General features: G+C 41.6%; 1 protein-coding gene across 1 annotated transcript in view; it reads left to right on the forward strand.

The window, feature by feature from the left end:
• The window catches only part of tenm1 (teneurin transmembrane protein 1), a 147,959-nt gene that overhangs the window by 12,832 nt on the left and 111,421 nt on the right, over nt 1–23,706 (forward strand). Inside the window, exons 2-5 of the mRNA XM_088009765.1 lie at nt 7,716–7,918; nt 11,251–11,458; nt 16,809–16,910; nt 20,021–20,215. Of these exons, the coding sequence (XP_087865891.1) occupies nt 7,716–7,918; nt 11,251–11,458; nt 16,809–16,910; nt 20,021–20,215 (708 nt within the window). The remainder of the gene's footprint in view (nt 1–7,715; nt 7,919–11,250; nt 11,459–16,808; nt 16,911–20,020; nt 20,216–23,706) is intronic.

The following is a 23,706-nucleotide window of genomic DNA, read 5'->3' on the forward strand; positions in this document are numbered from 1 at the left end:
TTCATTTAGGTTTGATCAATCGAAGTATTTTAGTGTCTGAAAGGAGGAACAGGTCCGTTTGCCTCTTTGGGGATTCATACCTGGATTTTGTCCCTTCCCGCTTCCAGTTTCTAAACCAACGGTTCTCAACGTGGGCAGTACCGCCCCCCAGGGGGCGTTCAGAGGATGGCAGGGGGCGCTTGCGGAAATTTTTACAAAAGTGGGGCGCTGGGATTCTTCTGGGGGGCGTTTGGTCAAAGGTAAACTTTACACCTTAAGTGCACAACAATACGAGTTTAGACTTTGAGCAACTTGCTAAAATTGTATTGTGTAACATTAAAACATGCTACATCTGTATCGATGGCAGCTCTTCTTCTTTACTTCAGTGTTTGTAGCTTCTTGGAGCAGCTCTGTTCTCCTGCTACTAGTAGCTTCACTGCATCAATTCACCGTTACACCGGCTGATGACGTTGCTGTGATTCACTTTGTGTGGTGTCTGATTTCCTAATATTTTATATTTTATTGAGGATTTTTGTTCACATGTTTTGTCAGTGCTGTGATCATGTCAAAGCAGCAACTTATATTAAAACGTGTTTTAATGTTCGTCTGAATGCTGCCCGCTTCCATGGAAGGACAACAGAAAATCGCTCTTATAAACATGTAATTACTAAAATCACGATGCCCTCACTGTGTATCCCTCTGACAAATGAACCCATTTAAATAAAGAAATCCCTCCATGGGTGATACCACGATAGAGACCATTCATTTTATAGCGTTAACATTGGTTCTGTGAGTGATCTGGTGTGAAACGGTAGCACAACAGCACTTTTTAATTTTAATCATCAGAATACCAGAGCTAAAAGGTTTACGTCAGTCTGCTTTTCTCCATCGATACACTTCCCGACCGCTCCGCGCCTTATGGGGTAAAAAAAGAAAAAAAGACGCTGCGCACGTTGCGCAAAACTCTGAAACAGGAGAACCGTGACAAAGAACGGAGCAACGAACTGTTAATCTATAAATCAATAGACAGGTCTATATAAAGATATAATCCATGTATATATTTTTCATTTGACTCAGTTACCTTGGAGCATGAATCTAAGAGTTGCAGGAAGTGGATCTTAAACACAGAAGTTGGACAACGCTCTTCAAAACACACCAATTTGCCCCGATGTACTTAAACCGTACATGTGACATTGATTTTCTTTGCTGTTGGAGACTTATCAATGTAAATGCAAATGACTTCCTGAAACATTTATTTTACTCTTTTTACTACTCATTTTGGTTCTTACCCTCATTTGGACAAGTTGAATCTGAAACATGATGGGATCATGGCCAACCCGTCTAGGCCAGCCGTCCCCAACACTGACAGACCCAAGGACTGGTTACAGTCACTTTGTCCAAAGTACTGCAGGTCTAAGTGACGTCCTGCTGGTAGATACTATTTATTGTAGTCATAAAGACCAATCTCTGTGACAGAACTACAAGTAGAATATTGAGAGCAACCCTTTCCATTTTCTGCTGTCATTCAGGTACAACACATCCACTTGGCAGGTATCAATTGAAACAAGGTTGGCACACAGACACTCCTCCCTTTTATACCCAAAAATGTCTGCTGTGACATGACTAAAGTGCACCAGTGCAACCCAGAGAAGAGGGTGAGAGGAGCAGTACTTGTGCCATTAAGACACATTAAAGGAGCGGTGTTATGTAAAGACACTTCTTTTGAGTTTTACATCAAGTTATAAAGTTATTCCCTCATCAACAACAAACCTGGAGTGTTGCCTGGATTCTTTGATTCAAGTTTGGGAGGCCTTTTAATCTCCCTTGGCAACCATTCAGCTGCATAAAACGCCTGGTTGGACCTAGCGTCGCTTTGGAGACGCAGCTCCTCTTCTGAGCTCCAGGTTTCACAGCTTCCGCCTCACAGAGCAGCCCTCTGCCACCACTCCCTCACTCAGCTCCTTCAGACTAGCCAGCAGCAATTAGCAAACACCTGGTGGAACTGTGCATCGTCTGAGCTCATTATAGGAGCTGCTTCTCAGAGCAGCACTGGTAAAAACGTTGTTAAAGGGTTAATAGAGGAGGGGTTAATGAAGGCGGAGTTTCAGAAAGAGCAAGAGCTTCTTAAAGAGACAGAGGCCCAATTTCAAAGCATTAAATTACAAAGTAAAATTTCTCTTAAGTCATTTTTGATAGATATATAGATATATAGATATATAGAGTTGCTTTTAACAACTGAAGTTAACATAGTTACTTGATTGTGCTATAAAATGGCACTATGTGCCTGGAAAATACATATTTAAAAAAACACTAATTTTAAAAATGTTCCTTTAGCTTAGCATCGAATCAGTGTTATAGCACTGCTACCTCACACTAGGGCCACACACACCTTCACTGTCTGTGGGGGGCATGTTCTGTTGTTACAGCCTCATGGTTTTTTTACTAGGCTATGCAAACACAGATGCAACAGATGGTCAAGCTTACAGCGCCCGTCTGCTCTTAATAATAGCTTACACTTTACCAGAAATCAGATGCTAACAGCAGTTTGATGGTGTTTTATGAGGCAGATGTCAGTTTCTTTTATCTCTTTTGGCCTTTATTAATGAGTGGTTTACAGGAAGAAGGGCTGAGAGAGAACAGGAAAACATTCAGTAAATACCCCGGGGTCAGGAATGGAAACCATTACTGAGCCACGCCGTCGCACCCCGAATAGATAGAATAATTTGAGAACAAACCACACCGAAGAAAGAGAGAGTTTTGGAGAAGAAAGAAACAAACTAAATCTGATCTTGATGTCCAGCGATTTGAGGAAAATAACCCAGCCTGTTTTTCTTAAAAGTAGTAGATGGTGTTAAGTCAAAGCAGTAGTAAGTTTTGTTGCACATCATGCAGCGCTACCTGCATAATTGGCTGAAGCAGGATCATTAATATAATGCAGGCTATTTAGTTTACAGAAGTGCACTAATGATTAATCGTTTCTGTCAAGGCTGCTTTATTGTTTGATGTTAGACATGAAGAAGCCAAAGAGCCCTTTAATCACTTCTTTATTTAAAAAAACGTTTTTAAAAAAAAACATGTTTTTTTTTTTAATAAACCTCACTCATGTTTTTGCTCACAAATTGCTTTGCTTGCCAGCTAATGATGAAAAGCACAAGAGGAGATTCATGCAATAACATTTATTTTTATCTCTTTTTTTTTTTTTTTGGCTAATAACCAGTAGTAGGTGTGAATTTCGAGCGGTTTTCTTCCTTTAATAAAGCTGCTGGGAAACAGCAAGGCGTGAAGAAATTTTACCTCGCTGTTTGCATACTGCCTCGTTCATTTAAGCTTGTATTCGATTTGCCTGCCAGGAAGAAATTAGCAGAGATTTTCCATTTGAGAAAGATGTTTTGTCTTTTTCTTTGTTGAGATCACGGCTGATTGACAGCAGTCATGTGAGCAGGTTGAAAGGGTCGTGGAACTTTCCAAATCGTCTCGGACCCTCACCTCTCTCGGATTTACCCTTCACCGATGAAACAGAATTAAAGAAACGCAACGCAGGTTTTCTCCTGTCTTGCATCAGCAGCTGTAAAATGACACAGCCGCCCACTTTTCTAGGCAAGCCTCCTCTCGTGTTTCCCCTCTCCTCTGTCTCACCGTTCTGCTTCCCATCAGCTGACCTGGACGCCACTTTTCTGTCCCCTCGTTGCGTCAGGCTCGGCGAGGCACCATACGGTAATTAGCTTCAGAAGGACCTGATTGCTCATCTTCCTGCCAGTCAGCCTGCACGCCTCTGTGCCTGACAGTGCTCTGCCCTGCCCTGTTCATGTTTCATTCATCTAAAGCCGAATAAAAGATCTTTTTTCTTTTTTAAGACGTCCAGCCATCTGCTGATCTTTATGCTTTTTGTAACCAGACACAGAAAGTGTGGGTTAGCATAAAAAGGAACAGTTTATTGAGGTAAAATTGGCCAAGATTGTGTGAATGCTTACTTTAAGTGTGTTAGACCATTACTCTGTTTGAAGGAGAGTCCAAAATCAGACCAATACGAACTTCAGACTTCACACAGTCCCCTCCTTTTTTTCTTTTTTTGCTAAGTATTATTATAACCCTTTCTTTCTTGCTGCATACCGGCAAACTTCATCTCAGTCACCAAAGTTATCAGCATACTTTTATACTTTTATATATATATATATATATATATATATATATATATATATATATATATATATATATATATATATATTTTTTTTTTTTTTTTTCTTTTTTTTTTTTTTTGCTGCTGTTATTTTGTGTTTATTAGTATGCTGTTTGACATTTCGAAAGGTTTGGGCTCAATATTAAAACAGGATTGCAGACTTTGAAAAGAGACATGAAAAGTCATTTACTGCTGGCTGAATAGTAAATATTCATGTGACTTAAAGTGCAATTCCACCAAGAGCTCCCAGGCTATTTACAGGAAATGTACATGCGGAAGGTCTATTTGTAGATAATGCCGTGAAGTGATCATAGTAATACGCCAACGGTGAGGTGCGTGTAAAGAAGCCAAGATGCACCTAGAAATCAGCCTGTCACCAGGGCTGCAAGATATGCTGCGAATATATCCTCGTATTCACATCGCAAAGGACCGCTTGGAGTGTCGCCTATTGTCTTACAAGTATTCTGAACTTGAATTTTATGTGCTAATGACATTTAGCCAGTTCAACAAAGACTTACCACAGCAGACACCCACACTGGACGCAAAAGACGTTGCCAGAAAATGCTAATGGTCACAGATGGGAACAAGAGGAAGGAAGAAAATGTTGCACCTGATATCGCAATATTTACCATCACAAGAATGCAGCCCTATTTGCTAATTTCTGGCACATAAAAATATGTTTTCAGGTCATTCAGGCTGTGAAGAGAGCAAGACTTGAATCAGATAACAGGAAGGCTGAGTAGAGTACAACTAAGTTACTGTGTTTTATCCAGTTAGGCTTGGGACCTTTGGCTTGGAACGTGCTGTTTTTGGAAATTTTAGAGTTAAAATAAGGATCAAAACTCTGTAAGGAACACACATTTGAAAGGTCACAGTTAGATAATATAAAGACAGGACACTAAAGAGAGTTCAAAACCTGAATATCATTATCATTTTGTATTTGCTTTAAAATATTAAAACCTTGTTTTAGAAGCACTGTTTGCTCACATACACCTCTGCTCCCAATGCAAATACTTAATAATCATTGAGAAGGTTAGAGTTTGTATATAGCATCAGCCTGAACCAAAATTTGGGTCGAGTCGGGTTGAAATGATATGCTTAATAGACGGGTAGGGTCAGGCTGGCGATGCTGGGGTGTGTTTTTAATAGGCCTACAGTACATAGAGCACAGAGAAACTAAGCAAGAATGCACTGTAAAAAGTTATGTTGATTCGCTTAATGTAGCTGCAGAGGAGTAGGTGTTTACTCGACAGAGAGGTGCAGAAGTTAATTAGACTGTAACAAGTGCAGTGCACTGCACAACTAAAGCGCATGCGGCCCCTCTTCACTCCTCTCTTCTCCTATCAGTCACACATCCCAGAAGATTTGCACTTGACTCACCTTGCGGTTACAACAAGCGACAAAGTGGACCTGTAAGATGTTAAGCAAAGGCTAAGAAATGGGAGAAGTTGCACTTCTTAGCCAAGTCAGAGGTCCGGAAGTGTTTTAAACTGGTACCAATTTAAAACAGTATGTCGGGTTTACTCCAAGCTCACTTCTCTAATTAGAGTTAATTAGTCGCATTGGAGACTAATATTTTAGGCCCAATCTAAACCGTAGCAGAAAGGATAAAAGGAATTAGTATGTTGTTCTTAGATTGTATTTTATCTCATGATAAATTAAAGGTGTAGCAAAGTTTTCTATCTGGAGCCTTTTTCTTCAGTTTGAGAATGATAGCAATTTGGTTCTCCAGAGCAGGTGGAACAAGCAGATGGAGATTTTTCAAGTAGTGCAATATAGTATAGTATAGTATAGTATAGTATAGTGTAGTGCAGTAAAGTTTAACACAGTGTAGTGGACTGTTGTATAGAACAGTATAGCAAAGTATAGTATTGTATAGCATAGTATGGTATGGTGGCTTTAGCATAGCGCAGTGTAGTATAATGTAGTGGGTTGCAGTATAACATAGTGTGGTATGGTATAACATTGTGTTTTAAGTGTTTGAATCTTCAAATGTTGTCGGATTTAGTTTCTGATCAGCCGATGTTTTGCCAGACGTCCATAATCAACATGTCGGTAAGTTTGTGCTGAGAAGGAGGAGTTGGAACTACTGTATCTGTGTGTTTCATTTACAGATATCACAAATGTATAATTTACAATCACGTTATCGCCTTGGGAGGGTTTTCTGCTCGCTCTGTTGTGTTTCACATTGTTTCACAAGCTCTTGTAATCAATTCATGAAATCCCGCTGCTGTCATCTGGTGATCTGGTGTACGTTAAAGCTTTGTCATTTACTGGATCAAAAAAAAAAAAATCTCCCAAAGCTTTTCGCTACTGGAGTCTGTGCAAAGACCCAGATTTCTTTGCTGGGTGTCGTGGTCGTTGGCATTGCTCAGCTGTTGTTTTGATGTGTTGTTATATAATGCGCTGTAGCGCTCTGCAGCCGCCCTGGAGACTTTGTAAGTATGTTTGAGGTGATGAAATTCCATTAAGACTTCTGGACCCCCTTCCACATGTAAAGCCAAACGGAGGGCAGAACAGCAGTCAATCGCACGGCGCCCTTCCTAAAGCCACTTCCAGCACAGCTGAAAGTTCCTCCCAGACCTGCACTCTTAGCTCCTTCTCTCAGCGTGACAGCACATGTGATATACGCCGGCCCGGCCGGTGGGTGTGCACGGTGTCGCCATAATGGAGTGGTGGAGCTGCGGGCGTTATGGATTGAGAGCGAGCAGACTCGTCCATGAATCTGCCCCTAACTGTTCTTCTGCCTTTGTGGTGGTAACGATTGGCTGGCTCCCCTCTGTCAACATATTTCCTCCATCTTAGTTTAGAACCAGAGATATAGCTCTCCATAAAGACCAGCACAAAGGGAGTCGTCCCCCCTCCACTCCGCCGTACACAAAAGACTCAGGACTGGGGCTTGATAAAGGCTTTACGCAGAGAGAGGAGAGGAGCTGATGGCCGGCGGGACCGCCGGATGGACCCTATTCTCTCCACACACAAAGACGGGCTCTCACTCAAGACACTATCTGTGCGCCGTTGGTCTGTTTGTGAATGCGTGTGGCCGCGTGTGTGTGCGGTGCCCTCCTCACTTTTTTTTTTTCTTCTGATCCCCAGTTTCCTCTTTTCTCTGACACACACACACACACACACACACACACACACACACACACACACACACGACGCACACATCCGCCTTTCTTGTTAGCAGATGCTAATATAGTGCACGACAAAGCCCCGGTAGAGAGCTTTCAGACCCCAACGCTGGCTTTCTAAAGCAGTTCATCTTCATGCACAGTGTATCCAAAGGACTGCCAAAGCCTACTTCCTTGAAAAGATGTGTTTTTTTTTTCTTCTTTTTTTTTGACTCTCGCTTAGTCATTTGGAGATCTATTCAGTTTCACTTAATTAGCTGTGCTGCTGATCTCGCCGCTGTTATAGAACATTAGGTTGGTTATTAATTGCTCCCGGTGATCTTGAATAGGACTCCTTGTCCACCTTGATAAATCTCCAGCATGTGACTAAAGTGTTTCACCTGTGATTTTTTTTTTCCTTCTTCTTCTCCTTCTTTCACCTGCAGAGAAATGGGTGAGGGGCCGCGCCATCGACCGTGGCGAGATCGACGTCGGAACCCAGCAGAGCCAGGCGATCCCGCCGGGCCTCTTCTGGAGGTTTCACATGACCGTCCACCATCCGACCTACGTCAAGTTCAATCTGTCGCTGTCGCACAACGCGCTGCTGGGGGTCTACGGTCGCAGGAACATCCCTCCCACACACACTCAGGTAGGGATTGCTCCTTGTTGGAGAGTTGCTGCTCATCCAGATGGGCCGCACTGCGCCTTTCCTCCCAAGTTCGTCCTCCGTTTGTCTGGCCTTGGATTTGGGTGAATATTAAAAGAACTCAATCCAGTTCTCACAATGAAGTATTTCAAACGGAGGGGAATAAGGTTTTTTTTTTTTCCTTGGCAAGGGCTTTGTAGGTATCGAAACTGTCATTTTGTCTTGCTTCCTTCAGCGCAATTCCTTGTCTACGTCTCGCATTATTACGCCAGGAATCCCGTCTCCCATTGAGGATTCAAATCAGTTTTGTTTCTCGCTCTTAAAAATATTGATTTGCAGTCAGACAGGTGTCCATAAACTGTATTTATGCGTTTCTGTCAGCTGAATTTGTGCGAACACAATAACGGGTTGATTGATACGGCAACCCAGCGGAGCGTGAATTGTTACCTGCCTGTTTAAACAGGTAACAGTTAAGAGCCGCGAACAAATCACCTCTTCCAACTTGTTTTGACAACAGACACAGCGAATATGCAAATGAGAACAATTAAATTGTGACTTCAGCTGTGTTAAAACGCAGCGTAAGAGATGATGGAAAACCCACTTTTTATTGTTTTTTTTAATCAGGCTCAGTAGAGTAATCAGCCAGTGGGGTCCTAATCTCATCAGATGTAGGCTGTAATGTCGCATATTGCTGTTTGCCTACTGCAAAAAAAAAAAAAAGAATATTGTCCTCATAGGAGAGGAATATTTTTCCAAGCTGTCTTAAGAAGCGTGGATGTTGTTGTTTTTCCAACAAAACGATTATTTCTGTGCTTCTAAGCTTACACACACACACACACACGCGCGCGCGCACGCACACACACACACACACGCACGCACACACAGAGACACTGTACACGACTGGTGTTGTGCCATGTAACAAGCACGTATAGAGACAAAGGATGCATCTCACTCTGAGTCATCTGCTTTTTAACATCAGTGCTTTCCTGCTCTTGTCTGCATGAAGAGGTCTAATTAGCCGTTTTTGACATTCGCGTGACACAGAGCCCTCAAGGGGAATCAGACTCAGGGAGGGCTTTGCTACTTCAAGGAGGACTGAGGGACGGATGGATGGTAAGAGGGAGCTGCTGCTGCTGCTGCTGCTGCTGCTGCAGCTGGTGGAGAGACTTGAGCAGGGAGAGAAAGAAGAACAGAACAGTTTAGATGTATGAAATGGGGAGTCTTGCGATGTATGTGAAGTTCTGGAGGGAGGACACCGAGTTGAATCAATCGAGGCTCGACACTTGCTACAATGTCGTCGTCCCCCCCCCAACAGTCTGTATTTAAAATCCAGAGGCACGGTGAACCTGAGTGATGTGAGCTTGTGATCTTTTAACCTGGCTCTGTTGCGTACCGCTTGTATTCACAACTACGCAATAAAAGGAATCATGCTGACATGTCACTAAGTCTGGCAAAGCTTTAGCAGCGTGCCAATTTATTCTTCATTTACCGACTAAAAGACACGTCTTAGCTGCATCACCTTATGTCACTGTTCATTTCGCTCAGCTAAACACACAGGTGTTAATGGCAATAGGAGAGAGTGTATGACGGAGGGAAGAAAAAAAAAATCTCCATCTGTGGAGGTGCGCTTCAAAGGCTCCGAAAAAAGATATGATCAGAGCGGTGAAATGTTCTTGAGAAAAATGACACGTTGGCAAATGCTAGCTAAAAGATGGAACCAGAACTTGCTGTTTTGAGTTGACACAGGCTGTTTTTTGTTTTTTTTTTCATTTAAGTTTTGAGATTTCTAACATAATAATTAGGATTTATGAACAGTCATATGTACCTTTGTAAATTGGTCTCTTAACAGTAAACATTGCTTTGACATGCTCGTTTACCGTTATGTGGCTGCTCCCTGCAAATGGATTCATTACCCTTAAAGTTTTTTTCCCCCACATTTTCTCAATTTATAACTACAAATGCCTATTTATCATATTGTGTCAATTGAAAGGCAGCATTTTTATCTAAAGTACAGGTGTCAAACCCTGGTCCTCGAGGCCCAGTGCCCTGCAACTTTTACATTTATCTCTGCATAAAAACAGCTGAATCATACAATTGGGTCAATAGAAGAGCTCTGTAGAACTCGACTGCTTGCTGAGGAGGTTTTTCAGTCACTGATTCAAGTGCGCTGAACAAGGGACACATCACAAATTTGACCCTGGTTTAATTCTTTAGCGTTATCATCCTGATAAATGTTGAACCTCCACCTCAGCCTCAAGTTTTATGCAGCTTTCACCCGGTTTAGATCAACAAACGGACCTGTTTTTGGCTCCGTTACAAACAATGTGACAGTATTTTCAAAGCTGGTCGAAGGTTTAGTTTGTGCCTCATCTGGTTGGTGTGTTTGCTGTGTCCTCTATTTGACCAGTTGCAAATTTCAGTCAGGACTTCTTATGGCTTTCTTTCAACAACGACTTTCCTGCCGTCATTTTCCCAGTTAAATGTTATTAAGTAACAGCCATAAATGATTCATCCACTTAAAACTGTAATGTCTCCTGAGATGTCATAGGTTAAATACAAAAAGTTGTTTTTTTCATTGAAAAAAGAAAATAGTTGAACCAGCTTAATTGAATTGCTTCAACTGGTAACAATTAATCCAGTTAAGGTTGTCCAGATTAATTTATGAAGTTGATTTAACTTGACAAATTTAACTCAGTCTTACTCAAGTCCTTTAGTTTACTTCAAATAAAGAAGTAAACTAAGAAAGGATTTTTTTTTGGCTCAGGCAACCTTTATTTGAAAGTATTTAGACAGGAAAGTGTGTAGAGGGGGAAGACATGCAGCATCAGAACGGGAATCGAACCTGCAACGCCCACGTCGAGGACTAAGGCCTCTTTATGTTTGCTGACCTCTGCCCCTGCACCACCAGCACCTGGTTGGTGCTGGTCTGTCTCTGTGTCATGATGACAGGATACGAACGTGGCACTGAACTAAACTGTTTCAAGTAAAGTTGAAGCAAAATGTTCCTTTAAGTTACAGTTCTTTTTTACTTTTAAGTTAATTCAACACAAAAAAGTGAGTTGTCATCACTAGACCACAAGAATTAAGTGAGATTAATGTAAATAAGTCCATAATAATACACTTTTTAGAGGGTATGGTTTCCACATTTCAATTGTAAATAACTTTAGGTTTTCAAACGGTTGCTAATTTCATTATCCTGGCCAATCCTTTAATCTATCCTGTGAAGCATCGCTTCCTTAGTTTTGACAAGCACATATTAAGCAATGCTTTTCACTGAGCTCTGCTTTGCCAGCTCAGAAAACACTTCTGCGATCCTGTCGGTGTGTCGTTTCCAGTTTGACTTCGTGAAACTGCTGGACGGGAAGGCCCTGCCCAGGTCGCTGACCGATCCCGTCTCCTCCGCCAAAACCCCGAAGGGCCTGCTGCTGAGCGGCCTGCAGGAAACCGGCTTCATCGAGTACATGGACCCCGGCACGTGGCACCTGGCGCTCTACAACGACGGACGCAACCTGGAGCAAGTGCTGCTCCACAGCACCCCCATAGGTGAGTGCAAGACCCCTTCCCCTCTCCGTGCGTCGCAGACCGTGAACTCTGCTCGTCTTTCTGTTTCCTGTCATCTCTGCCCCCTTCCGTCCTCCATGTTTGTCCCTGCAAGAACATAAGGAGTGATTTGAAACTCATTGACATTTGGTGGGGGAAACTTTTCCCATTTTGCCAGTTAGTTTGACATGCCAAGAGAGACGGCGGATAGGAAAGGGGAGGACAGCTCCTGTAGTAATAACAGGGCTTGCTAACTGCGGCTCATTGCGATGACACACACGGATGGCAGTGTAAATTGAAGGATGTGAATAATGCAACAGTATGCGGCTGAATATAGACAAGTGGATAATTACCGGGGTAATTGCTTCTTCACCTGGTTGTCCAGTAAACCCTTAAAGAAGCACGATGTTTTGAGAGCAACCAACTCAAAAGTTGTTTTTTTAACAATGTTTTTAAGTGTCTGTTTTCATATTTTAGTATTTTGAACACAAACTGTGTTTCACCGAGGCACTTTTGAAGCTTTTAAGCTAAAGTTGTGTATCACCAACCTCTTGAAATCCCAGGTTAAAAGCTCTTCAGTAAAAAGCTCCATGAAGCCAAAAACATTGTACTGCAGACATGTTTCATCTTCATATCGACAGAGTCCTCTTCACAGTGACTGACAGAGCCTGACAGCTAAACACAGATTTCATTTCAGAGTTGTCAAACATTTGTTGACACGTTCGTTGTGTGCGTGTGTGTAGAGTCTAGAATAGACCAGAGGATTTCGAGTCGGATACTCGGAGCTAAAGCGGGGAGGCGGCAACCTTTCGCTTGCTTTTCACCCTGTTGCTCCTTTATAACGATGAAAGCAAAGACACGACAAGAGAGGCCCTCGAAATGAAGGCGCTTAGTCGACTAACGACTTCGACAATTATTAATCAGGTGGCTGGGCTCAAAAGACGGAAACAATGCGCATGGATCGGTGTCAGAGTTCATTTCGCCGACCATTCATGCCCCTAACGAGGTCCAGAACCTGACACCGCATTGTTTTTGGTGGCAGAAAATCAAAACCATCGAGCCGGGGTTCAGTAAATTCTCATAAAGAGACGTGGCGCACTGAAAGCCCAGAGAGCCGGGCCTTTACGGAGAGAGAGAGATGAGATGATCTCTGTCGGGAAATTGAGCTTTTCCGCAGCAAATAGTAACAGGATCCAATAAGAAAAAGAAGAGTATAAATAAGAGTGGGGGAGGGGAAGAAGACTCAAGACTGCTGTGAAAATAAATAAAATAACATGAAATCAATGCCAGAGTAGTTTGTGACAAGGAAGAAAATATGAGAACACGACGACGGTAATATAGTGCATGAAACGATGCTGAATGCAGGCGAGGAGACACACAATATGTAGCAAACACATGCATGTTTAAACACGCCTGCCAGAATATTGACGAGCGGAGTTTGTATACGGCAGAAGAAAACATGGATGGCCGCTGTTATGAAATCTGGATAAAGGCAAATGTATATATATATATATATATATGTGTGTGTGTGTGTGTGTGTGTGTGTGTGTGTTTGTATGTATGTATGTATGTATGTATGTATGTATGTATGTATGTATGTATGTATGTATGTATGTATGTATGTATGTATGTATGTATGTATGTATGTATGTATATATATATATATATATATATATATATATATATATATATATATATATATATATATATAACAACACGAGCTGGTGGCTGCCCTTTATCGCATGGCCCATCTCACTTCAATAGAATTTGCTTTTATTTGACTCAAGGCTGCGGCGCAGGACAGAAAATTGTCAGCGTTACTGTTCATTTTTTTTCTCTCTTTTTCTCTTTATGTAAATAAAACAGAGCTGAATAAATGATGCCGTTCAGATGCCGTCAAATATGCTGATGTGTGAATACTGCATACTCAGCTCTTTCTCTGTAGATTTGCTTTCACAGTCATATGAGAAAATACTGAATTTTCCAGGAAAAAAAAAAAAAAACAGAAGAAAAAAACCAAAACAAAACAAATGATGATTGATGATGCTCGTTTCCATTCACTGGTGCTCAGGATGGTCTAACTTCTCTTAGTGGCTAGCTTTAAAAGCTAGCTGCTGCATTAACAGGTAAAAGTTCTGCGAGTGAAAAGATTTGATTCTGAAGAAAACAACTGAGTATAATGTTGAGACTCTCCGATAATCCTAAGCAAGAAACTGAAGTTATGAATTTGAAAAAGGCTCCAACTTATCTAGTGGATTTGGGTCACTGTTGCAAGTCGTTTTTTTTTCTTTACACATAGGGGGCAGTAGTGTTGATTCAAGGACCTTAGTGCAGCTAAAGTTAAGCAGAGGAAGAATATTTTCCCTTAGTGAATGGAAAGTGGTCAAAAATGGTAAGTAAAAGATGTTTTGTCCTTTTACGTAAAGCTTGAATTGTTTTATTCAACGATGACCCAACTCAGTTCTCTTTTAGAAGTCACTTCAGTGTTATTTACCACCCAATTTAGTGACTTATTTCCTCTAACAAGCTACTACAGCAGCAAAAAGTATGTTGCTAATACTTTGGAAAGGGGGGAAAAAATCTTATCCTGTAAAAAAAGAATAAAAGGTTCATGGATTTGGACATTTGGTGAAAATGTCATCAATTTAATTATTGATGACATTTCCCCGACATATTTTTGACCATAACGACAGTAACTCCTGCTACTAATGCCTCATTTCCTCCTGCCCTTGCTTCTGACATTTGGAGGCAAGACATGAAAAAACTTTGGCTTAATGATTTCTGCAATCTCGCCGACTTCTCTCTGGTAACAACTTATTCCCTGCATCACTGTACATCCAGTAAAAGGTGCTAAACTTCACCCTTCATTACGGATTACACTTTTCTACCTTCCTGTCACAGATACATATGCTGTACCTACAGCTAGCTGGTGCATAAACAGGGACAACAAGTGGATATTTAATATGTCTTTTAAGGTTGTTTAAAGGTTTTTATTTATTGCAGTGACAACTGAAGTGTTCATCCAGAATAAGAAAACTGGACATGTAAAAAAAAAACAACAAAAAACCCCAGAAATTAAATAAAATATCTCCTGGTTGCAAATTTGAAGATTTTAAATTATATTTCCAAACATATTTTTGACCATAAATGGAGGAATTGCTTTCCACTAAAGCGCCTGCTGACATTTGAAAGTAAACTGCGAAAGCGCGACGATTTCTGCAATCTCGCCACGTTCTCTCCAAATCTACACAGAGTTCTGTTTTCCGCATCCTGATTAATTTGCCTAAAACTACTCACCTCGTCCAGCTTCTTCACATCGTCTACAGCAACAAAACACAACAAATCTCTTAAGCAGATGTCTGACATGACATGAACCAGCTGGAGCCTTCAGCAAAATACATGATAAACAAAAAAAGAGAGAGAGGGAAAAAAAAGATCATCAGCACTCCTTGATATTTCTAGTTAGCTTGGCAGCGCATTCACTGTTTCATAAATTCATAAAGCCCTAAGGGTCATAAAGCATGGCTGAAACTTTACAGGCTCATGAAGTACAATTGGAATGCTTATTTGACCAATCAGGTCCCTTGGCTGGAAGCACCCATTTTATAACAGCGTTTAACTTGAATAACTTATGGCATGAGTGATTTCTAACTGGAGCGCGTTTAGTCAGTGGAAAGAACAGAGTTGATGTTCTGTGAAAGCACACACTGCCTCACACACTGCACTGCAACATACAGAGACACGGCTTTTCATATATTAGCTCTTAATTGCCTGGAGAGTTTTTTAATTTTTTTTTTATTTTTATGGTCAGGACACTGACCTGAAAGATACAGAGCTTATATCATTATTATAACCCCTCACCTCACGGCCCTGCTTGTCTCAGATGGATTAAAAGGAACTCTATGACCTTGCAGATAAGTTTTTTTGTTTTTTTACTCATTGTATGTGTCAGGTGCCAAATGCAATAATGGAATATTCGAATATAGTATATATATTTTTTTTTCTGAAAGAGAAAGAGTCAGAGTCCCAGAAACAAATGTGAGTCCTCCAGACTGTGTGGCAGAACAGATGATTGGCACTCCTTCTCTCCATCAGCCTGACAATGACAGGTGATGGAGGTGAAAATGACTTTGGTTTCTGCAGCGATGCGCCGCTCTGGAGGATAACGCCGCACTGCCGGGCTACTGGGGCCCGTCTCATTAGCATGTGTCACACGCGCCTGGAGTAGTCCCTCGCGTGTGTTTGTAAGCGCATACGTGCGCGTGCGCCGAACGGATTTGTCATTACCCCCCGCCACCACCCCGCAAAGAAAGCGGGCGAGCCAGCGGGGACTACGGCGGTTTGAGTCGCCAACCCCGGTTCACAGGAGCCCGAGCGAGCGGGACGACACGGGGGTCGAATAAGAGAGATGACATCCCTGACACCCGTTTTAATTACTCTATCTAGCTTAGATAGAGCTTGCCAAAGCCATGACAACCAGCAGAAAAAGTTCAAATCCTCCAACTCGGCAAGCCTTCTGGGGAGCTTCTCCACCGAAGGGGAAAAAAAATAAAAAATCCTGCATCTGGAGCTGGAGCTGACAGAGCTCAGCAGGCTTATATAACGCTCCAAAAGCATAAAAGGGCTCCACCCCCCCACCCCCTCCGCCCCACTCCCACCTCTTTATCCATCTTTGCAGCACTGCCGGTTCCCAGAGAACGCAGTCTGACATGATGGACGTATCAATGGGAGAACACAGGAACGGCAGAAGAAAGGGGCGGTTAATTCAAGTTCGATTGAGGAGTGTGATGAAACACGTATAGCCCACAGAAAGATATGATGAAACTCACGCCCAGCAGATGAGACGAAACACTAGTGGAAACAAGCAGCACATTGATCTCCAGCAGGCCCAGGGAGCGGCTGGCGCCGCCGATGCTGCCGCCGCCACTACTGCGGCGACAGCAGCAGCATCACCCGTTGCTCCTGCACTGGCGACGCTGGATTTTTTAATTTATTTTTCCCATTTTGTTCAGCCTCGTTTTAAACTGCACGCCCGTAAACGGCCCGTTGATTAGGTCTTGATGTTTGTAAATTTGCGTGCGGTGCTTTTCCAACCTGTAATGCAGTTTAATGTGCTTAGTGGTACTGAGTGTAAGTGAGTGCTTGGCCGCTCCCCAGAGAGCGATAGCAGCTGGATCAGACTAATCTAATACAAGCCCTGTGTCTGGGGAGCCATCCATTGCTTATCAGATCTTTTCATTCAATAAACCATGAGAGCCATGCCAGCTTATGCAGTCACATGTGCAATTTTTGCCCTTTTTCTCCGGTCGATTTCTGACGGCGTCCGCATGTGTGTTTGTGTGTGGCCGTGCAGATTCCATGGATGGCTGCTCCACGGACTGCAACGGGAACGGAGAGTGCGTGGCTGGACACTGTCACTGCTTCGCTGGGTTCTTGGGCCCCGACTGCGCCAAAGGTAAGAGGCATCGACCGGTGAAGGCGGCCAGCGGAGCTCGGACAAAAGCAAGCTCAGGTGCTTCCGCCTGTCCATTCTGTTCTTTGTTTTCCTCGTTTCATGAGAGCCCCGGTTGTTTCCAAAACATCTATTATTCAACAAGAAAGAATCAAATGCACTCCAAGGGACTATTTTTGTTACCCAAGGATGAGCAGGGATTATGATTTATTATACTATTATTTATGTGATAAGTCGTCTGCTAGTTCACTTTAAAACCTTGTGGGTAAATAAATGCTTTGGTTGTTTTCTTTTTTTTTTTTTTTTTGCTACATAAATTAAAAACAACAAGGTTGAATTTGCATTACAAAAAAAAATGTGTTAAAGCCTTTACCTCAACAGGCTTCAATTGAAGGCAATCAGACTTTTCCCTTTAAGCCTGTTGTAGTAAACAACAATGGATTACTGAGAACATACACAGGCATGTAAAAGACTTTCTTCACGAGACACATTAAAGTTCAGGTCTGGCCTACAAAATTCAACCCAACCCGAGACCGACTGATTAACTAATAGTATAGGCCCAAGCCTATGTTATTTTAATACAGTGTAACTTCTCCTGTTTTTAGCTCTTGTCTAACGTCTTCCAGCTCTATTTTGTCGCTTGTTGTAGCCACAGGGTGAGCAAAGCGCAAATCATCTGGGATGTGTGATTGATAGAAGCGCAGCATGGTTGGAGTGCCCTGCGCTTGTTATGGTCTAATGAACTTCCACACTCTACTGCCTCTGTTTATTTCCTCAACAGGTTAAACTATCTACTCCACTATTTAGGCTATAATCAGTAGATTAACAGAACTTTACATCCTGCATTCTCATTTGGTTTTCAGACTTGAAGCCTGACCCCGGCCTGGTCATCAAGCAAATAATTCTGGCTTGACCCTGTCTAAATTTTGTCTTGGGTTCGGGTCGGGCTTGAGCCTTTAATCTAAACTTTAATTCCCATGCTAACAGCTTTATAAAACATACTTCCCTTTGACAAGATCTTTCACGGCATTGTAATGACCCAAAACACCTCATGCTACCACATTGCGTAACTCCTCTGAAAAGCTCCCCAACAGCATTCCTGTCGGCATAAAACCCAGCACTCGGATTAAAGAAAGAGCCGGGAAGTTCGTTCTGCTCGGTGTAAGCCAATCGCCCTCGAACCGATTCGGGCGTACTGCAGTGGCGCTGGTTTCTACTTTTGAATCTGCTGTTAGTACCTCATTTACCATCTGCTTTTCTGCTTGGACCCTGCTGTTTCTCAAGCAGAGAGATTCAACTTTAAAAGACTTCTAAATACCCTGTGGTTCCCCCAACTTTGGTGGGAAATATCTGCAAGATGCATTGCACTTACAGTAATCATCATTTCATCATCTGGCCTTTACCGCCGGCCAACCTCGGTTTGTTTCTGCCCGCTACAGATACCACTATCGGTCATTTGAGCCTGGGCCTCTATTTGAATGACAGCTATTAATAGAACGCTTACTGTATGTGGGATAGTCACATGCCAGAGCTACACTGTGGTTTTCGGAGGTGTTTTTTTTTTGTTGTCATTTTCTCCATACTGCTAACACCTCCTTCCTCCATTCTCTATCTTGTTGTCTCTGTCTTCCCAGCTTTTTGTTGTTTTATCTTTCCACTTTTCCCTCTCTGGGACATTCTGTCTCATGCTAAATTATCCTGGTTGTCTGTCTCGCAGCGCACAAACAGGTGATATGATTATCACTTTCCATGATTTATTTACGCTCATAATTTATTCATTCCCCGACTCTCGTCTTGGCTCATTTGTTTGTGCTACAGTGTACAGTTCTCTGCTCGAAAGCCGAGAAACCGGGTTTTGAGCAGGGGTTGTAAAAAAAATAAAATAAAATAAAAAAAGCAAGGCCTGGATTTATGACCCAGTGGAGGCTGAGATTTAACAAAGGATCAAAGAAACATATATAACGCGCTCCTGAGGAAGAATGCACAGGCTATTAATTACAAATGATCCCCAGAAAAAGAGAAAAAAACGATGGTTTGGATGCCCCTCTTTTTACATCTGAAGTCCTGAGCAGTGACTGTTGCTATTTAACAAAAATTGTGCAGTTAGTGAATTTGTCAGAAAAGTGAAAATGTTTTTCTTTCATTGGTGGTAAATATAAAAATAAAAAATTGATTTGCATTTCGTGGCAGTCACTACCAGAAAAAAAGCTTATCTCTTAACACCAAATTAATAACTAGCATTATTGTTTATAAAACGTAAGCTCTTTTGAAATAATGCTTATCTGCATAGATTCAAGTAATTTGCTGTTGGTAAATTTTGCAAATGTAAAAATCAGATGTTTACTTCGTGGCACTTCGTTACCAGAAGATGCGCTCATCCCTTAGCAACAGTATAACAGCAAATATTGTTATTGTAAGATAAGGAGTATTTCAAAATAGCTTATATTTTCTAAACAATATTATTGGTTATTAATTTGGTGTTAAGAAATGAACTGCCATGAAGTATAAATCAAATGTTTACTTTTATAATATATTTACTACCAATGACAAAAAATAAAATAAAATAAAATTCACTTTACTGCAAAATTCACTAACTGCACAATTTTTGTAAAGTAGTAAGAGTGTCAGTGTCCTCCAGCGCCGGCGGACTTTATTCCAGCTGGCCATCATTACATTAGCCACACACCACTCCATCTTTGCATGGAGAAAGCTCTCCTTTTTCCACCCCAGTCCTATAAAACGCCTAATGCTCTCCTCCCTAATCTTCCGTTTTCACGATTGTTTTCACGGCCTGTTCAGAACGAGCGCGGGGGACGTCGGGGAGGATTTTCCACGATTCCTGCGTTGCCGTGGTAGCCAGGCTCAGGTGGCGCTTGAGTAAATTGAAACAGCGTGAGGGATAAAGCTCGAGTGTGTGTGAGTGTGTGTATAGGTGGAAGGAGGGAAAGACAGGCTGCTCAAGGATTTGCTGAATCCCTGCACTATCTGAAATAGAGAGCGTAGCCCCACTCATGCTAGGTCAACGCGGTGTCGCGGCTAATATACCGCGCGTGGGTTAGCAATAGCATAACCGACGGAGCCCCTGCGGGTAACCCCGGTTTGCTCTGTTGCAGATTCGTGCCCGGTGTTGTGCAGCGGGAACGGGATGTACGAGAAGGGAAGGTGCGTGTGCCTGCCAGGGTGGAAGGGGGCGGAGTGTAACGTGGAGGAAGGTCAATGCATCGACCCCACCTGCTCCAACCACGGCAACTGCATCCAGGGGATTTGCATATGCAGCCCAGCCTACAAGGGCGTCAACTGTGAACAAGGTAAGACGTTTTCAAGCTAATGAGGCAAACGTTTAATTCGACCCAATTTGCATTCACCTGAGGGAGTGGCACTGCTATTTTTAATGTTTACCAGGATTTAGGAGGCTGGGAGGAATTTCACGTTGATCCATTGCGGTGACTGTCAGGTACCAGCTGGTTCTGCCGACTCTGAACAACTGTACTGTGCGTTTTAATTAATTCAGGCCAAATTTGCCTCCCAATTTGCTGAATGTACTTGTCACACAGTGTTAAAAAAAATGGCGACTTAATATTTCAGAGTCGGCCTACTTAAATTTAAATAGAGCTTTCACAAGTGGAGTGAATATGCTTTAGCAGAGTCAGAAGGTTTGTGTGAAATTCTTCAGACGCTCAGAAGAAATTTTTAAACTCCTTTCTGACACAAAATTTGGATAAATAAACTTGGAGAAGTTGAGTCAATTTCACACTTATTCTGAGTGGGGCCAAATGTCAACTGAGAGAAGCTAAATTAATCTCTTTAAGGGTTAGAATGACAGCTGAGTTTTTTAAAAATGTGCATAGCCAGAAAATATATAAAATAAATGGAAAAATGTCTTTATATTTTAGCATTCAAGTCTTCTTTGGTAGCAGCCTATCAGCGTCCCATGTCTCGTCTTAGTGTTATTTGTCCATTTTTCCAGCAAAAGTTTTCCAAATCCATCAGATTGTGAGAATATCTTTTAACCACAGCCATCCTCAGGTCACCTCACGGACTTTCTATCAGATTTATTTTGAGACTAAATTCGGTTCTGGTGAAGCCATTCCGCTTTTGAATTGTATGTCAGCCTGAACTCACTGTGACACTGAAAAATTGGATCCGTGTTCAGCTTTCTTAAAGTCTTGGGGTCAAAACTGACTAGTGTTTGAAACTTTTCGTAGCTTCCTCCATCCCTTCCAAGTCCTGGGTTCGATATCCCAGCTTGGCGTCTTTCTGCACCTCTCATATTTACTCATATAGGAAAACTGAACTTATTTCTGAATTTACTTTACTTGACTAAGGTGAAACTTCATCAATTTGTATTTCAACTAAGCATTATTTTAATGTCAACCAGATTATCTGCTTCACTAACACTGCAAGCAAAAATAGACCTACATTAATACAACCAAATGCAATACAGTGTTGAAATGTAACTAAACTCAATGACACCGTCTCTGACTGACATTATACTTAAAGCTTCATAACGTCTTCCAATTACTTATCTTTTTGTGCCAAAGCATTCTTAATGCCAATCAATCATGGCTTATTAAATAACTCATATTCAGCTTCTTTTCGACTGCAAGCCTGTGGAATCCCGAGCACACCCCAAATGTTTCACTACAAACACAGGCTCTCTCTGTTTCTAGCAGGACTTCTTGTTGTGCCACATCAAAACCGGCAAACTCTTTGAATTAGTTATTACATTATATAATTTATCAGCAAATGACTCACAAGCTGTTGCCTTGACAGCGTCACAACTTGATGTAACGCAGAAGCCGGGAGATGTGAAGGAAGGGCCCACTTTGCCAACTGGGCGAAACATGTTGAAACAATTTTTAGAAGCGGCAAATCAATTATAAATCTTTGAAAGCCCTTATGAGAAATTAGTTTTGTTTTTTTGTTTGTTTTTTTCCATACCACACTGTGAGTATGTATTATTTTATTACGTGTGCCCATAGACATGTTGGGGGAAAAAAACACTTTTAAAGCTTCCAAAATCACTGGTTGACTCCGAACGTCTCGAAGTTCTTCAATTCAATCAATCGTCTGAAAACATCCTGTTGGTCCGAGTTAACTTTGAAGACGCTGTAGAGATCCACAGCACAGGTGGGAGATTCTGTTGATGAGGGTAACTATTAGTTGTGCACTCCACAAATTTGTCCTTAATGGAAGACCTGCAGGGAGAAAGCCATTTGTTGAAAGAAAGCCTTAAGAAACTCCATTTAATGTTTGCCACAAGCAAACATTAAATGAGGCAGAGCGAAGATGTTGAAGAAAGTGCTGAAGGATGTTGTGAAGTTTTATTTTTTTATTTATTTATTTATTTATTTTTTGCTACTGTTGCGATCTAAAATTCTGACTTTTGCGGGACCTTTTTCAAAAAGTTGCATTCAAATTTGCCAAAAAAATAAAATTGTTCTGCTTAAGACATGGTCTTCAAAAAATTTGAAGTTGCTGCACATAACCTTCACAAAAAACAAAACAAAACAGGATTTCAACTTAGTCAATATTCAAAGTGTAAGTAACATTTTTAAGTGCCTTCTTAAGATATTGCCCTTAAAGCCGCGTCCTGAGGAGTTGTCAAAGTGCAGAATAATAATTCCTTATTGGTAGTTGAAGTCAACATGAACAACAACATGCTAAAGTTACCGTTTAGAGTCAGCAGGTTGGGCTTTCAAGAAATGCCGTGAAACAGGAAGTTGAATTAGAAGGATTGGGGATTGGTCAAAATTAAGCCGAGTCGCAGTGACTGGTCAGAAAAGAAAGAAATACAGAAAACATTAATGTGATTGGTCAGATTTGCGGAAAACGTCCAATGACTGAACATTGCAAGTCTGTGAAAAATTAGCAAATGATGACTTTTGAATTTGAATGAACAGTTGCAATGGCAAGATTAGGCTGAAAGAAAGTTGACACTGAGGCAGAGGTTTGTTTTCCAGCTGGACAATTGATCCTAAGCATACGGCTGGAGCCACTATGGAACGGTTTAGATTTTGCATGAAGTGCCCAGTAAAAATCCAAACCGAAGAAGTCTAGTTGAGAACCTGGAAGTTAAGACATGAAAATCAATGATTTCATTGAGATGTTCTCTATGAAATCTTAACACTGAATTCAGCTTTTAGAAATGCAAAGCTGACAGAGATACTACAAAAGATTAGCACCTGTAATAACAGTGCAACACTCTGCAATACCAGTAGGCTAAACTAATACGGTCTTGGCTTTTTAGAGTGACTTTCTTTGGTAAAAAAAAAAAAAAAAAGAAACAAAAAAAAAAGTATTTAAATATATTCTTCTCTCCGCTCAAGAATTATTGTTACTTTAACATAAAATAAATTAAAATCTGTTTGTAACTTAATGAAATGTGAACCGCTGAAGGCCTATGAACAGTTTGTAAGGCACTGAGATTACAGACGGCCTCTATCTCTCATGAAGCAGCTCAGTAAATTAACTCAAACAAACAGAACGGAGACCTTGGATCGAATCCATCGTGCCGGCTGTCTCGACCGTCTTTTTTTTTTCTTTTTCTTTCTTTCTTCCTCTCTTTCTTTCTTTCTTTCTTTATTTTTTGCTGCTGCCTTCAAAGCCGTGTCCTGCACACACCGACTCAGGTGTGTGACCTTCAGCAACCGAGCCCGGTAGAGTTAAGCCGAACTCTGCTGAGCTTTGGCTCTGCGCTCAGGGCTGTAATTACACACACTAACACAGTGTAGCACAGACCACCCCGACACACACACACACACGCACACACACACACACACACCAGGCAAGCCATTTC

This window comes from Poecilia mexicana, unplaced genomic scaffold (genome assembly GCF_051168715.1).
Source record: "Poecilia mexicana isolate PSO_F unplaced genomic scaffold, ASM5116871v1 scaffold_10, whole genome shotgun sequence".
NCBI classification, from domain to species: Eukaryota; Metazoa; Chordata; class Actinopteri; order Cyprinodontiformes; family Poeciliidae; genus Poecilia; species Poecilia mexicana.